At 35.4% G+C, this 15,514-nt stretch overlaps 2 protein-coding genes and 1 non-coding gene across 7 annotated transcripts in view; 1 reads left to right on the top strand and 2 right to left on the bottom strand.

Moving 5' to 3' along the window:
* Positions 1-5,380, top strand: part of FKBP3 (FKBP prolyl isomerase 3) — a 15,337-nt gene extending 9,957 nt beyond the window's left edge. The window contains exons 4-7 of the mRNA XM_024133626.2: positions 979-1,114; positions 1,608-1,675; positions 3,291-3,388; positions 5,042-5,380. Coding sequence (XP_023989394.1) covers positions 979-1,114; positions 1,608-1,675; positions 3,291-3,388; positions 5,042-5,096 — 357 coding nt within the window. The 3' untranslated portion in view covers positions 5,097-5,380. The remainder of the gene's footprint in view (positions 1-978; positions 1,115-1,607; positions 1,676-3,290; positions 3,389-5,041) is intronic.
* Positions 5,381-5,694: 314 nt separating this feature from the next.
* Positions 5,695-15,514, bottom strand: part of PRPF39 (pre-mRNA processing factor 39) — a 41,066-nt gene continuing 31,246 nt past the window's right edge. For all 5 annotated transcript variants that reach the window (XM_007112797.4, XM_024133617.3, XM_055088402.1 and 2 more), the window contains 9 exons: positions 14,400-14,565; positions 13,614-13,721; positions 12,051-12,215; positions 11,610-11,736; positions 10,976-11,244; positions 9,913-10,097; positions 7,061-7,135; positions 6,703-6,823; positions 5,695-6,437 (listed from right to left, as the gene is read on the bottom strand). In XM_007112797.4, the coding sequence (XP_007112859.1) occupies positions 6,381-6,437; positions 6,703-6,823; positions 7,061-7,135; positions 9,913-10,097; positions 10,976-11,244; positions 11,610-11,736; positions 12,051-12,215; positions 13,614-13,721; positions 14,400-14,565 (1,273 nt within the window). In that variant the 3' untranslated portion in view covers positions 5,695-6,380. The remainder of the gene's footprint in view (positions 6,438-6,702; positions 6,824-7,060; positions 7,136-9,912; positions 10,098-10,975; positions 11,245-11,609; positions 11,737-12,050; positions 12,216-13,613; positions 13,722-14,399; positions 14,566-15,514) is intronic.
* On the bottom strand, positions 10,818-10,903 carry LOC112063500 (small nucleolar RNA SNORD127). Its single transcript, XR_002891011.1, has one exon. It is a non-coding gene; the product is annotated as a small nucleolar RNA SNORD127 (small nucleolar RNA).

Genomic DNA, 15,514 nt, shown 5'->3' with positions numbered 1-15,514 from the left:
AGCACAGGCTCCGGACGCGCAGGCTCAGCAGCCCTGGCTCACGGGCCCAGCCGCTCCGCTGCATGTGGGATCTTCCAGGACCAGGGCACGAACCCACGTCCCCTGCATCAGCAGGCAGACTCTCAACCACTGTGCCACCAGGGAAGGCCCCTCCCATGCTTTTGGGTACAGGGTCACAAGATGCTCAGGGGTCACCAAGAGAAGATGAGGGGAGGGGACAGGAATTTTCCAGGAAGAATATTTCTAAGTTAACGATAAAGGCAGCAGTGCCCAGCTGATATCTCACAGCTATGCTGAGAGTTGCTCCACTCCTGCATCAGCAGGCAGACTCTCAACCACTGTGCCACCAGGGAAGACCAACCCTTAGCTTTAAAAAAAAAAAAAAAAAAAAAAAAATGACCCTGATAATCCTGCTTTGTTCTAGGAAATATGCCTCTTATGGTAATTTCTATAGATAATTCCATTCATTGTGTGAACTTATTTTCAATTCAAGTCCAGGAACAGATGCAATATTACTTGTATTTATTCTAATTGGATATAATTCAAATATTTAGTAATGCCAATTATTGGTGCTAACACAACTCAAATCTTTGAAAAGATGTCACAATGATTTAATGCCTTATAATTTTATAGTAATTAAAATGTAATGATATTTCTAACCTTGGAAAATAACTGGATTCATTTTATGGTTTGATGAATAATTAACCTTGTCAAAAGAACATTTGTTTCCAAAGAAGCTGGATGTTATTTGAAATTATAGGTGTGCTAGTTACTAATATTCTCATCACAGACTTGAAATGAGATAGTGAATTTTTTAACTCAGTGGTGAACCAGAGACAAAATAGTTTGTTACCAAATCTGTGAAATTCTTGTGACTGGACTTAGGTCACAGTTGGCTGTATAAGTATTCTCTTTGTCATCCTTCTAAAAAAAGGATATGAATTAACAACTCTGTGTGTTGTTTTTGTTTGTTTCTAGGGTCCACCAAAATATACAAAATCTGTTCTTAAAAAAGGAGATAAAACCAACTTTCCCAAAAAGGGAGATATTGTTCACTGCTGGTATACAGGAACACTACAGGATGGGACTGTTTTTGATACTAATATTCAAACGAGTAAGTCTAAATGTAATCTTATCTCTTTGGCTTTAGGGCATGCCAAATATTTGTGTTGGCAGTACCTTTTTCTTGGCTGTCACTCCCCCAGCCCCCAAGTCTTTTACACCTGTGATTTACTTGTAAAAGGTTTTCAGTTCACTACTTGGCTGGGTGTAAATGAAGACCTTTTGGTCATTGAAAAGCAAAAAATAAAGAAGCTTAGTCTAAACTTTGTTAATGCCCCAATTTCAGGCTTTTGTATTTTAATATAAAAGGCAGAATAGTGTTATTTTAATGGTGTAAATATAGGTCCTTTCCGTCTCCCTCCCTTAGACCATAATTATTTTTACATCCAAAATTTTCTTGATGAATTACTTGGCTTTCTGAATTTTTATTTCTTTTCAGATGCATAGCATGGTAAGTTCTGAAATCAATTTAAAGACTTAAATCACTGTGTTTTTCAACTGGAACTTAACTTCATTATTAATTATAAAGAAAATCTGTCTTACAGGTTCGAAGAAGAAGAAAAATGCCAAGCCTTTAAGTTTTAAGGTTGGGATAGGCAAAGTTATCAGAGGAGTAAGTAAAAACTGGCCATGAACCAGTAGATATTCTGGCACACACTACTTGTAGTATGGTAACATAAAGAATTAGGTTTGAGAATAAGATGAAAACAATCTTTCGAGTCTCACAAATCAAGTGCTATCATTGCTAACTGATCTGGCACAAATTACGTTCTCTGGATCTCAGACAGGACAGCCTACCTCAAGGTTGCTAAAAGATTAAGTGGGGGGCTTCCCTGGTGGCACAATGGTTAAGAACCCGCCTGCCAATGCAGGGGACACAGGTTCGAGCCCTGGTCCGGGAAGATCCCACATGCCGTGGAGCAACTAAGCCCGTGCGCCACAACTACTGAGCCTGAGCTCTACAGTCCGCGAGCCACAACTACTGAGCCCGTGTGCCACGACTACTGAAGGCCGCGTGCCTAGAGCCCGTGCTGCACAAGAGAAGCCTCCACAATGAGAAGCCCCCGCACGGCAACAAAGAGTAGCCCCTGCTCGCCGCAACTAGAGAAAGCCCCGCGCACAGCAACAAAGACCCAATGCAACCAAAAATAAATAAAATTTTTTTAAAAAAAGATTAAATAGGTATAAGTTAAAGCACCTAATAGAGACTCAAATATTATTTCCTTCCATGCCTGCCCCTTTTATTTTTTTCTTTGTAATTGCCAGAATGTTTGGCTTTCTAAATTTGATTCTTATAAAATGTTAAATAGCTGTTGTACCACTTATATATGATTCAGAAAGGTAAAATATCTGTTCCACTGAAGTACTGATAGAAACTTCTAGGAGTCTTTCCTTTGGCCCTCTCACCTCTCACAATTTAGGCTCAAACACCAAAAATATCTTTCAAATATAAGTATGCCTTTACCCACCCTTACATGTAAGAGATAACAGAAGGAAACTCTGAAAAAAGGGGAAGTTAGGCTTGAGCTGTACTGACCATTGCGGTGTACAGTACAAAAGATGAAAGAGCAGGACATCAAACATTAATAACCAAAATGCCTATTTAAATGCAGTTATGAGAATCCTAAATGTGTTATTTTCTTTGTACTGTGGTTAAGACCCAAAATATTGTTCAATCATATCCAGAGCCCAAAATAGAATATAAAACATCTTGAAACTAAAGGTTTAGTTGAAAATCACTTTTAACTACTATCTGATTATACCAAGTTGATATATCAGGTTGAGCTATTTTTGTTTCTGTAACTAAAATGTTTACTGGTAAATTTGTTCTAGTCAACCATAGTCTTAATTTCCAGTATGTGACAGATCTATCTCTATCATTTGAGCTTTATGTAATTGTTACATTTCAACAGAGTATATGATACTAGTAGTATATTCTGTATCCTTGCATCATATTGTTTTTGGTAATTTGGCTTTAAGATCCAAATTTCTACAAAATGACATATCATTTTGAAAAGTTCAAGTATTTACACTAAAAAATTGTTTAATGTGTCCTTTTTTCATTGAGGAAATAAAGGACAGATTTAGAGACCCTCACCCAAGGACATTACCTTAGGACATAATGAAATCCTGTTAACAGAATGCTTTGTATGTAATCTTGCCTTTCTTCTGGCTTTGCATGCTTTTGTAAAGTATCATTAGTTTTGATTTTATGTTCTTGCCTTTAGTGGGATGAAGCACTCTTGACTATGAGTAAAGGAGAAAAGGCTCGACTGGAGATTGAACCAGAATGGGCTTATGGAAAGAAAGGACAGCCTGATGCCAAGTATCCTTTTTTCCTTTGTAATTAAAAGAAAAATCACTAAGAAAGATCACTTGAAGGTATGTAAATGCTGTCTAGGTTAACCTCTAGATCAGAGATCCCATCCAGACCAGTCTTCCCGATATTTAGATGCTTTTGTGTCAACACCTCCCATATACACAATATTTTCTACTGTTACAAAGTATTCTAACTTGAGCTGGAGTCTTTTTTTCTTCCTATTTAAGCTCTTAATTTTCAAGGCCTAAACAGGTTTAAGTTTCCATCTTTGAAAAGCTACTATTAATGTTTGAAGGGTTTATTTCAAGGAGTTAAGATGCTCAAAACAAACAACTGTAGCAAATTGTAGGATTCATATATGGCTCATGGTAATTTTATGCTTCCATATGATTTCAGGCAATTAATTGGGTACTCAAAGCTTAGAAATGGAACATGGGGATCACCAGTTGTGAAATGAAGGAGACCACAGGACCAACATCATAATGTACGCATTTGTGATTACAACTAGTGACAGTACTTTTCTGATAGGCCCAATTTGTGAACATTAAAAAAAAAAAAAAAGAAGAGCCATGACTCCAGTCTATTATGACCAGAACAATCCAGTAGCTAAGTAAGAAGGTAGTTTAGTTGTTGGTTCCATTCCCAGTGGACTAGTTGGACCAGTTAGAGTAAGTTTGGGGATAAAAAAATTGGAAGTCCTTTATAGTCTTATCAGTTACAGTTACTTGGGAATATAATAGCCCTCTTCTCAGCCTATCAAAATCCCATGGCCAACTGCAGCTCCCTCTCGTGAAGTATCTCAAGACCAGTCAGATAAAAATCACTGTTCTCTGAATTCAGCATCTGAAAATTCACAGCAAATATCAGGTACTACCTCATATGAACTTTTATTTAATGTAACTTATACAGTCAGCTAGATTGAAATCACTTGGGGCAGGGGTGGGGCGTACTGAGTAGCAGTCTTCATCAAGTAGTGGCTAACTTGGCAGTACTAGAGAGGCATCCAGGTAAGGAAGATCCTAGTTCAAGCTGAATTTATCTAGTCAGCCTTTATTGACAGGTTATGACCTCCAATCACAAAAATACTTTTAGGAACCTCTAGGTTCCTATGTACTAGCCCCTGAGTCAACCATAAAGCCCTCCCTTTGGAGTTAATTACCAGTATCCAATATACATAATTCTAATTTTATTTATTTTTATAAATTTGTTTATTTTTGGCTGCATTGGGTCTTCGTTGCTGTGCGTGGGCTTTCTCAAGTGGCGGCGAGCAGGGGCTACTGTTCGTTGTGGTGGGCTCTAGAGCATGGGCTCTAGATGCATGGGCTTCAGTAGTTGTGGTGCACGGGCTCAGCAGTTGTGGCTCGTGGGCTCTAGAGCACAGGCTCAGTAGTTGTGGTGCACAGGCGCAGTTGCTCCGCAGCATGTGGGATGTTCCCAGGCCAGGGCTCCAACCCGTGTCCCCTGCATTGGCAGGTGGATTCTCTCCGCAGCATGTGGGATCTTCCCAGACCAGGGCTCCAACCCGTGTCCCCTGCATTGGCAGGTGGATTCTTAAGCACTGCGCCACCAGAGAAGTCCCATAATTCTAATTTAAATTTACACTACGGGGAATGAGGGGAGAGGCAAGTTTTATCAAATTTACCTTGACTTCTTCAACAGAATTCCACCAAATGCAAAACTTATTTTTGAAGTGGAATTAGTGGATATTGACTGAAATAGTAAAGACATCAGCAACAATAAAACACGGCCTTGAAAAAACTTAGGTGTCTAATTAGAACTGGTTACTATTGTAAGGGAAGAGTCAACTGGAAAATTCAAGAAGTTAAGTTAGAACTTGTTTACTTGATCCCCAACTTCTAAGAAATGTAATCCATTATAAATCCTTGAAGTTTAAAATATTTTACTACAGCTGTGTAGAATATCACTTAAAGAGAACTGACTTGCCTTTTACCTCATGTTGTAAACTAAAAGGCTCAATAAAAATTTATCCTGTCTTGATTTGTGTTGTGTAAATATATTCATGTTCTGATTAGGTTAAGCAGTACTAAGACTTCATCAAACCTGGGAGTAATTAATAGTAAAATTGTCTGGACAGCTTTGCCAGAGACAATCATCTTAAAATCTTTAAATATTTGTGTATAAAGAAGGCAAAAGCGAGATTGAGAGGAAGCAAAAGGCTAAAAAGTCTAAGAAATTGTCAACAATAGATGAATTCAAGAAAAGTATACTTCAAAACCAATAAACCACTAATACTGGTGAATATAAAGTTAATATTATTAGATGATTCCCCCCCAATAAATTCATAACAATTATTGGATGAGTCTTCAGTTTTATTACAAAAATGAAGATGATCAGTTTGATCAAAATGAAAGCTTGCTCACAAGTTTTACATGAATATTCCAAATACAAAGTCTCCTGAAACAACAGTTTTGATATGATTTTCATTTTTTTAAAGGGATGCAAACATTCCATTTCCTCATTTATAATCTCTATTCCAAGATAATATTTTAATAGGTATCTTCTGCTGTTCGATCCAAATTCACAAGGACAATTGAACCACACAGACAATATCTTGTCAGCAAAGGTTAAAAAGCCTTTTTTTTTTTTTTTTAAGGAGGAGGTAAATCCTTAATAACCAGCCCTTATGTATTTTCAGAATCTTGTACTACACTGACATGATTTGCAGTCAGTTTTTTTTCCCTACCCTTAAGGCTACAAAACTCTGTTGCAAATGCATTGCAAAAGAATTCTAGACCACTTAATGCAAAAATCAAAAAAATAGTTCTCCAATAAAAAGTAAATTTTATAAATGGTAGGAAATAGTATCTGTGGTAAGCTACTAAGTGACATTTTCCCCTATTACTGAACAAATCATGTTACACAGAAACAGGGAAGACAAGTTATCAAATACAACAAGCTTATGCTATGTTTACATCCCTCATTAAAAAAAAATAATTTCAAACTTTTCACACACTCCATCTGATATTTAATTTTCCCATCAGGTTGGAGGGGGAGGATAATACTGTCCATAATTCCAAGGATTCTGATAATTGTACTGAAAGGAAAAAACAAACATGTTAGCATACAAGAACTACGACTGAGTTCTATATATAAAAATGTAATTAAAGCAGGTATATTTAAGAAAACAAGCATCTGTTCACTGCTGAAATTCCAAGTCTTAACCAGAAGACAATGTATTATACAATCTGCAACTGAAGCAAAGTTTTTTCTAAAGGACAAAAAAAAAAAGGCTATCCTAATTTATGCATTTCTAATAACATCTATTAACAAAAAATTCAATTATAATTATGTAAACTCACTTGATACCAGGCACTATAATTATATGCAGCTTGATTTGCCTGTAAATCACCATCAATCATCTGTGTAGATGATGAAGTTGTATCTTCTGTGTGTGCTTTCTTTTCCTCTGGTTCTTCTGATCTAAATCAAAGGTCAAAATGAAAACTTTCAGAATTCCCACAGATAAGTACCTTTAACAAATGGATGAATGTCACCTGTGTACATTCACTGAAGTTCTTGACCATTCTGTTTTATATGATTTCAAATCATGAAAATAAATTACCACAACATAAAGGTAATAATTATCTTTAAAGGGATTTCCACAATGAAATGTCTTCTTTTAAGCATCCCTTCCTGATTCAGCAGGAAGTTACATACCCGTTTTCTGCTTTCCTTTTTAAAGAATCCTGTTCTTTTAGGAGTGTTTGATGTTCATCATAAGCATTCAGAAGCCTAAGAGGGAAGGAAAAACAATCCTTTGGAATAGACAAAAGCCAAACTTAAAGTTTTAAAGTTATTTCCACTTAGGGAAACAAAAACATGTTGCAATGAACATCCTTTTGGAAAAAAAAATGATCCAGCAGTCCCCAGCTACCTTTTCTGTTATTTGCTTTGGCAAACCACTGCCTTGCACTTTCCTTCAGTCCATGTGGTTCAAATGAGGCTTCAGAGATACAGGCCTAGCCAATTACCTTACTACATATCTATGACCAATGACTGGTTTATAGAGGTGATCATGTGACTCAAACCAAGATGTCAGTAAGTCCCAGGATTTTTGACTGAGCTACTGAAAAAGTACCTGTTCTCTGTACTACAGTGGGCTAAAGCTGATGGGATACTGGCCAAGAGCTACCTGTTTTTATTATTTGTAACACATGAGGAGAGCCCAACTAAGGAGCTACCACACAACAAAGACAGTGACCTCGACAATGTTTTCATCCAATGCAACCACGAGTCCTGACAGTTACATAATTTGTATACTTTTGAGATCTAACTTAACAATGCTTATTAAAGACACCTGCCACCAGTTAGGATAAAGTGTAAACTTTGGCCATGTGATAAATTGAATTAGAACTAAAATAAAACTACAGTATAATTAGTTATCATTGATTAAAAAGATAATTTTTAATAAATAAAAAAATTAATGTGATATGTATTACAGGTCTCACCTGGAACTTAGAACTTCAAAAACAATGTCACTTGAAGCCAAACTGACTTTAAAATCATAATGATTTTGTTTTCCTTTTACCATTTTCTTTTTTTTTTTTTTGAGCGTGGAGTCCTAACCACTGGACCACCAGGAAATGCCCTCCTCTTACCACTTTCTTAAATATTTTTTAGAAAGACAAAGATGGCCTTATTTTTTAAGGTAATCAGAAACCTGAACACAGAGAATTAACATTTCTGTGGAAATGACCTTGATGTTTACATGCATGTTCAACTTCCTTGGACAGCTGCATATGTACACATTTAATAACAGTTAACAGTAACACTGGTCCCAAAATATTCCAGGGGCAAAAACTGTCAATATCAGTAATCTCTGGTTCAGTGTTTACTCAACATAAAGGACTTTAAATGGACTAATTTCCTTAAGACCTTTAACAACTCATGGGTTGGCAACAAGAGACTCAATATTCATATGAGAAAATCTGAAAACTGAGGAATACAAAATATTAAGTGAGCTAGGATTTAATCCTATACTTGTCTGAACATTAATTCTTACCAATTCATTACACTGCTACCTAAATTTCTAAGCAACTCATTTATTTTCCATATCACTCCCTTTTTAAATTTCAAATACAACAATCTTAGACCCGATACTCAGACCCTCCATAACTATATTTGCAAGGGCCTAACTGGCATCCTTGTGTCGAACCTCAGATTTGTCTGTATATTACTGCCAAATTTAAATATGTCATTTAATCTAATTCAAAACTCTAATAGCTTCCTACTGTCAACCGTGTACATGTGCTCAGAACTCAGTCTAGCTTTTAAGACACAGCACATTTAGCATCAAGCTTTTACTGCTTCATAAAACCCTCCAATCAAGCAGATGTTCTTTTACATGAACTTTAATTTGCTTCCACCATTTTATCCTCTCCTTAGCTTATCAGAATCCAGTAATAACTAAATGAAGCCCCACCTCCTCTATGAAAGATGTCAAATACATTCTGTTCCAGAGAGATCACAGGCTTCTTAACAGTTATATGCTACCTCACATACTTATGTACAGCCTCTCTAGTCACTATACCATCCAACTAGACTAAAAGCTAGAATTACATATGCCATTTCTTTTGTATACTTTCTTCAGTACAAAACAAAAAGAAGACACATACAGCACATGAGGTGGTTAAGACTACAGGCTCTGAAGTAAGTTCTAATCCCAGCTGCACAATGTAATAGCTAAGTGACCTTGGAAAAACTGCCTCATCTCTCTTTAAGCCTCTCTTTGTCTATTAAAAGATCAGTACCTCCTCCCCTCATTAGACTGTTAATGTACTTTACACATTAGGTAATTATAAAACTTTTAATGTGCCAAGCACATATATACAGTTGTATTAAAATGTAACTCATATTAAATGTTTTTCAGTTTAATTAAAATCTTACTCAGCCATCAAAAATGTATACACACTTGCCTAACAGGAATTGCAGTATTTCCTTACTAGAACCAGGTAAGAAAGGAGTGGCAGCAATGCTCTAATCAATATTTCTACTCTTCTATTTTGCAGATTTAAATTTTAAACTTGTCCTTTTCCCCACCCTCATCTTTTAGCCTTTTATAATGCATGAAGATGAGGTCATTAAGGCATGATCTGTAAAACCACACCCATCCTCTTCTCTAATCTGAGATGGCATTCCTATTCCAGAAAACCCCACCTACCTTTGGTGGTCTATATAGTAAATGTTTCTGTGTTTCAGGGTTCAATCCTTCACCCATTTCCTTTTTCACAGAATTCCTGCCCCCTGCCTTCTCTCATCTACTCATTGTTTAAATTACCATGCTAAAATTCTGAAAATAATTTTGAAGGAAAGACAAACCATATGTCCTCTCATAAGCACATAGACATTTGCAAAACTGAATTTACCCCCACATATAACTGAGGAAAAAGAAACCTAGGAAACATTTTAAATTTAACAATATATTATTTTGTACTCATCATCAAATTCCCATCCAAAATTATCAGTGCTCTATTACTATTCAGATAGATAATATATAATTAAGATCTTACTTATTAACATCTGAACCAAAATCTTCAAGAAATTCCACTTTTCTCTGAGAAAATGTAATTCTCATTTTCATAGGTAATGAACCATGTATAGCTTTGTCAAAACAATTTAGGATATTTTCTTCATTTTGTTTGAGGTCACCACTATATTCCATTTCAAGTAAATTGAGGTATAACTTTGTGTTCTCCTGTGTAAAAAGCAGTACCAATTAATCATATTTCTAAGATATTTTGATTAGACCACAGATATTTTAAATGCCTTAATTTTTATGTCTCAACTTGAAAAATTCAATATTGAAAATTGTATTAAAATGTAATTCATGTTAAATTTTTTCAGCATACATCTAATAAACAGGTAAAAAACTAATAAGCACATTGGTAGGTAGAGACATCATCCTAGCATCTCCTAAACTATGCAAATTGTTAAATGCCAATAAATTAAAACGCTATATCCTATCTTGGGTTTAATGTAACTTGACCTACCATAACAAATATGAAGTAAAACATAAAAAAAAGATCTCTACAGTTCCCAGTAATCTAAATCTTCACAACCATAGATAATCTTCCTCAACTGCAGCTGGAAGCAAACCTCTTACAAACCTGTGTCTTAAACAGACCTGTCATTAGCCGAAAATCTAAAAAATGAGAAATTTCCTAGACACTCTTTTGACATCAGTTGATACATAAAAGGAAATACTTTAGAAAAGGAGAATAATCTCACTGCTACATTTGCTACAATGTAGGCAACTGCCATACTTTTGTTTATAAAGTGTTCTCAGGCCCTCTACTCTACTTAATAATCAATAAACTTGCCGTAAAATTTCTAAATGTGGAGAAAATAGAAAATCCAATAATGTTTATTTTCTCAACCTTTTAATGCATAATAATTTGAAAATTTTTTAAAAGAATGGCAACATCAGCTTAGAGGGACTGTTGTCTTCATTTAGTAATAAAATATATTACATACAGACCAAACCTTTCATCATAGTTGCCAAAATGAAAAACAACAACAAAAAAAGACTACTTTTTTTAAATGGAAGATATTCTAAAAAACACAAATACATACTTTGTCTCTTTCAATAGCTTCCAAAAGCACCTTTCTTGATTTTGGAAGGTTTTTTTGTATTTTGAAAAGATGTCGGGCTAGTTTGACAGCATAAAATGATGATTCATTATTTGATTTGGCATTTTTAATGGCTTCCTGAAGCAAACGTTCAGCTTCTTCCATATTTCCAAGCCGTCGTTCTAAACTTACTCTTCTCAAACGAACCATTGCCAATCCTAGAACACATTCTTCAAATGTTCTCAAGATATTCCTGGCTTCATTAATATTACCTAGAAATAGTAATTAAATGTTTATGCTTTTGTTTAAACTTATGAAATATCCTTTATGCCAGGTATTGGCAAATAACAGCCCAAAGGCTAAATCCAGCACTCTATTTTTTTTTTTTTTTTGAAATGGAAAACAGCCATGTTCATTTTTTTATGTTATTGTCTATGGCTATTTTGGAGCTACAATGGCAGAGTTGTTAGGAAAGAGACCATATGGCCTGCAAAGCCTAAAATATTTACTATCTGGCCCTTTATAGAAAAAGTTTACCTGACCTCTGCTATACACCATCTCTCAAGACTCAATTCCTATAACTTTATCCTAAAGTAACTTAAATCCCAAAATATCAACTGAATTTCCTCATTCTTACCCTGCTGTTCCTCAAAAGCTGCCCAAAGCATATGCACCATGGGTTTCTTTGGGAGATGAATTGTGCAAGCTCTGCTGAAGACATGCCTCACTCCTTCAATGCTATGATTTTCCATATACTTGGCATACTACATACAGAAACAGAGGAAATACTGAATAATTTACACTTGAACAAGCCATTAAATATGTGACAGAACGATAAAATTCTATTTTTAAACCCATTCAGCACCTTTATTGAACCACTAGACTAGTTTCTGTAAGGAAGGACGAAGAGAGGCAACGAGGTTGGCATATGCAGCAGTCAAATCTGGTTGCAAGCAGACCATCTCCTAATGCAACAGATATAGTTATATGAACAACATTCAACAGAAGTACAAAAAAGGTTAGTCACTAGATCAATGTTTATAATATATTCAAGTTTCAGAGCATATAATTTTCTTACCTTAATCCAAAACTCCTCATAGAGGGCACATGATATGACACATCTTTCAAAGAGAACCACAACTCGTTCATGAGTCCCATTTTCAATTTCAAATTCTAAGTATTCTTTCCAGTTTTTCAGTTGTGCCTTTTCCAATGGTTTCACATGAAAATAAGGTCTTTTAATCTGTAATAAAAGCATGACATGACAATGAAAGTAAACCAGTACCAACACCAAAATATGTATGACTACAGTAATACAAATTATTTAAATTATAAATATAATAATGAACAAAAAATTTTAATCACCATATCTCATGAGTAAAAAAACTTATAAAATTAAAATCCCTTTCATTACTTAGGCTTTATAAATTGAAGAAACTATATATTTTCCACTTACCCAGTCATTTTAACAGAACTACACAATTTTATGTTCAGAAAACTGTATTCTTTGCTGAGTATTTTAGAATTGAACAATTATACAACAGTAACAGAAAGCAGATCAGTGTCCATCCAAAGATGAATGGATAAAGATGATGTGGTATATTTACACCAATGGATACTACTTAGCCATAAAAAAGAACGAAATAATGCAATTTGCAGCAACACAGATGCAACCAGAGATTATCATACTAAGTGAAGTTGGTCAGAAGGAGAAAGACAAATACCATTTGATATCACTTATATGTGGAATCTAAAAAATAAAACAAACTAGTGAATGTAACAACAACAAAAAAAGGAAAGTAGATCAGTGGTTGCCTGGGGTAGGAGTGCGGTGTAGGTTATTGACTGAAAAGGGGTTCTGAGGTGACAGAGTAGTTCTATATCCTGATTGTTGTGGTGATCACAATGCATATACATTTGTCAAAACTCATTTTACGAGCCAGTCACAAAAAACCACATACTACACGATTCCATTCATGTGAAAAGCCAGAACAGGGAAACCTACAGGAACGGAAAGTAGATTAGTGGTACCTTAGGGCTGGGAGTTGGGGGCAGTAAGCAGATGAGGGAGTAGAGGGGTGAAAGCTAAAGAGTAAGAGATTTCTTTTCGGGATGATGAAAATGTCCTAAAATTAACATTAATTAAATGTTCTAAAATTAACTGTATGTACCTATCTGAATATACTAAGAACTACTGAACTGTACACTTTAAATGGGTGAACTATATATGGCATGCGAATTACATCTCAATAAACATGTTTAAAAAAACAGAAATAAAGAATTAGAATTCTGAAAAAAAAACCACCTCATTTTACTGTACCTAAAATAGGTACATTTTGTTGTACATAAAACTCAATGAAATTGATTTTAATAATTGAACAACTGTAATAAAATGGTTCAGATTAAAGATAATTTGCAATTCACTTAACTCTGAATTCAATGTTTCTAAGATTGGTAATGGAAAATGATAAAATTAATAATGGATAATTGATAATGGTAGCCATAAGTAGGACAAATATCTCATTATTTAAATAAGCAAAAATAAAAGGCAGAGACACCACTCAAAACTAAAAGAAAAATACATTACTCCTATCTGTATTTTGAAGCATATAACGACAATAACAAAAAAGGAAGCACTTACACCTTCTTCAAATGTCCACCTTTTACTAACTTCATGCTCATTATAATTAAACATTTCTTGATGAATTTCAATGATTCTATGTCTCATGTTTTCTATTTCAGTAATGAGCTAGGGAAGAAAAAAAATTTTAATCACACAAGTTATATACTAAAATTTTAAATATAACTGTTTACATTTAAGTATTATCCACCCATACTATAGTCTTAGAATAGTGATGGGTTTTTAACTGTTATCAATTATGTGCAAAGTACAATTAACAATACTGAAATCTGTAAAAGTATTTCCTAATAAACCACTTTCTCATGCTTTTTTTTTTTTTTTTTTTTTTTTGTGGTATGCGGGCCTCCCCCTGCCGTGGCCTGTCCCGTTGCGGAGCACAGGCTCCGGACGCGCAGGCCCAGTGGCCACGGCTCACGGGCCCAGCCACTCCGCGGCACGTGGGATCCTCCCAGACCGGGGCGCGAACCCGGTTCCCCTGCATCGGCAGGCGGACGCGCAACCACTGCGCCACCAGGGAAGCCCTCTCATGCTTTTTTAAAAACAAAAAAACAGGGCTAGTACATCACAACATAGGCCAAATAACCCTTCTAAGCTAACGTAGTTTTTCAGGTGTCTCATAGTAAAACACATTATCTACTCTAAATCAAACTAGCTCAAGAATTCCCACCTGCCTTAATCAGAAATTGATTTTATATGAGCTACAAGTCATACCACACATGCAGTCAAGGGACATAAAGTTTAGTTTCTCATGCACTGAAAGATTTTTTTTTTAATAAGTCTGGTTACCTTTGCTGGATCAGTTATGTCTTCAATTCCTGATGGTAAATCATCACCAGGAGGACCGTCATCACCACTATGCCCATTTACAGAAGCTAATTCCCTTCGAAGCTGAATAAACTGCTCACCAGTTAGAAGATCTCTAGGTAAGTTATTCTGTATATGTTCTTTAAATCTAAAGGAAAACAATAAAAATACAAGCTCTATATATGAAGTATAAATTTAGATCCCACATTTCATTTCTACCACACATTACTCTTTCAAAGGAACTGTGATTTAAAGAAGCCAAAACACCACACCCTTTCTCCTTTTCTACAGTAACAACCTACCACTTGATAAAACAGTCTACAGACATCTTCATTTCCTTCCTGCCTTTGCAATGGAATGAAGAAGGCGTGGACAAGTCATACACTGAAATCCTACTTCTGTCCATTACTAATTATCTGACTTATAGAAAGTTTTTCCCTTCTCTAAATCTTGGTTTTTTCATCTGTCAAGTGCCTGTAAAATTAAATACAGCAATCCATGTTTAAATTATAAATGATTACTTATAAATGATCAACAAATTTTGCAGTTCCTTCCTCACCTCCCAATTACTCCTGAATTCACATGTCTGTGCCAAACACTCCAATGAAATTGCCCTAATTAAAGTCACCAAGTACCTCTTACATGCAAAATTAAATGTATACTTGTTTTATAGTACAGCCATCTATCCTAATAATGTCCTCAGTACTTAAGGCTGTTAACTAAAACCTTCCTTTTAGAATCTTCTTCACCCTGGGCTCCGAGGTACCACTTTCTTGGTTTTCCTCCAAGTCTCTGACTGCTCCTTGATTCCAGCCTGCCCCCCAAATGCTAGTATGCCCAATGATTCCACTCTGCATTATGTTCTCATCTATTTTTATATACCTTCTGTCCAATCTTATTAATACAGCTTGAAATAATCATACTATGACTTTAAAACTCTAACTTAAGCCCAAACCTTTTCCCTAAATTCCAGATTAGTATATACAACCGCCAACACTCTGCATAAAGAAATATAATATTAAGCAAAGAGTGTTTTTTTTGTTTGTTTGTTTTGTTTTGTTGTGGTACGCGGGCCTCTCACTGTTGTGGCCTCTCCC

The sequence above is a fragment of the Physeter macrocephalus genome, chromosome 11 (assembly GCF_002837175.3).
Source record: "Physeter macrocephalus isolate SW-GA chromosome 11, ASM283717v5, whole genome shotgun sequence".
Taxonomy (NCBI): Eukaryota; Metazoa; Chordata; class Mammalia; order Artiodactyla; family Physeteridae; genus Physeter; species Physeter macrocephalus.
The sequence above is the reverse complement of the archived record's forward strand: the minus strand, read 5'-3'. Positions and strand labels throughout refer to the sequence as shown.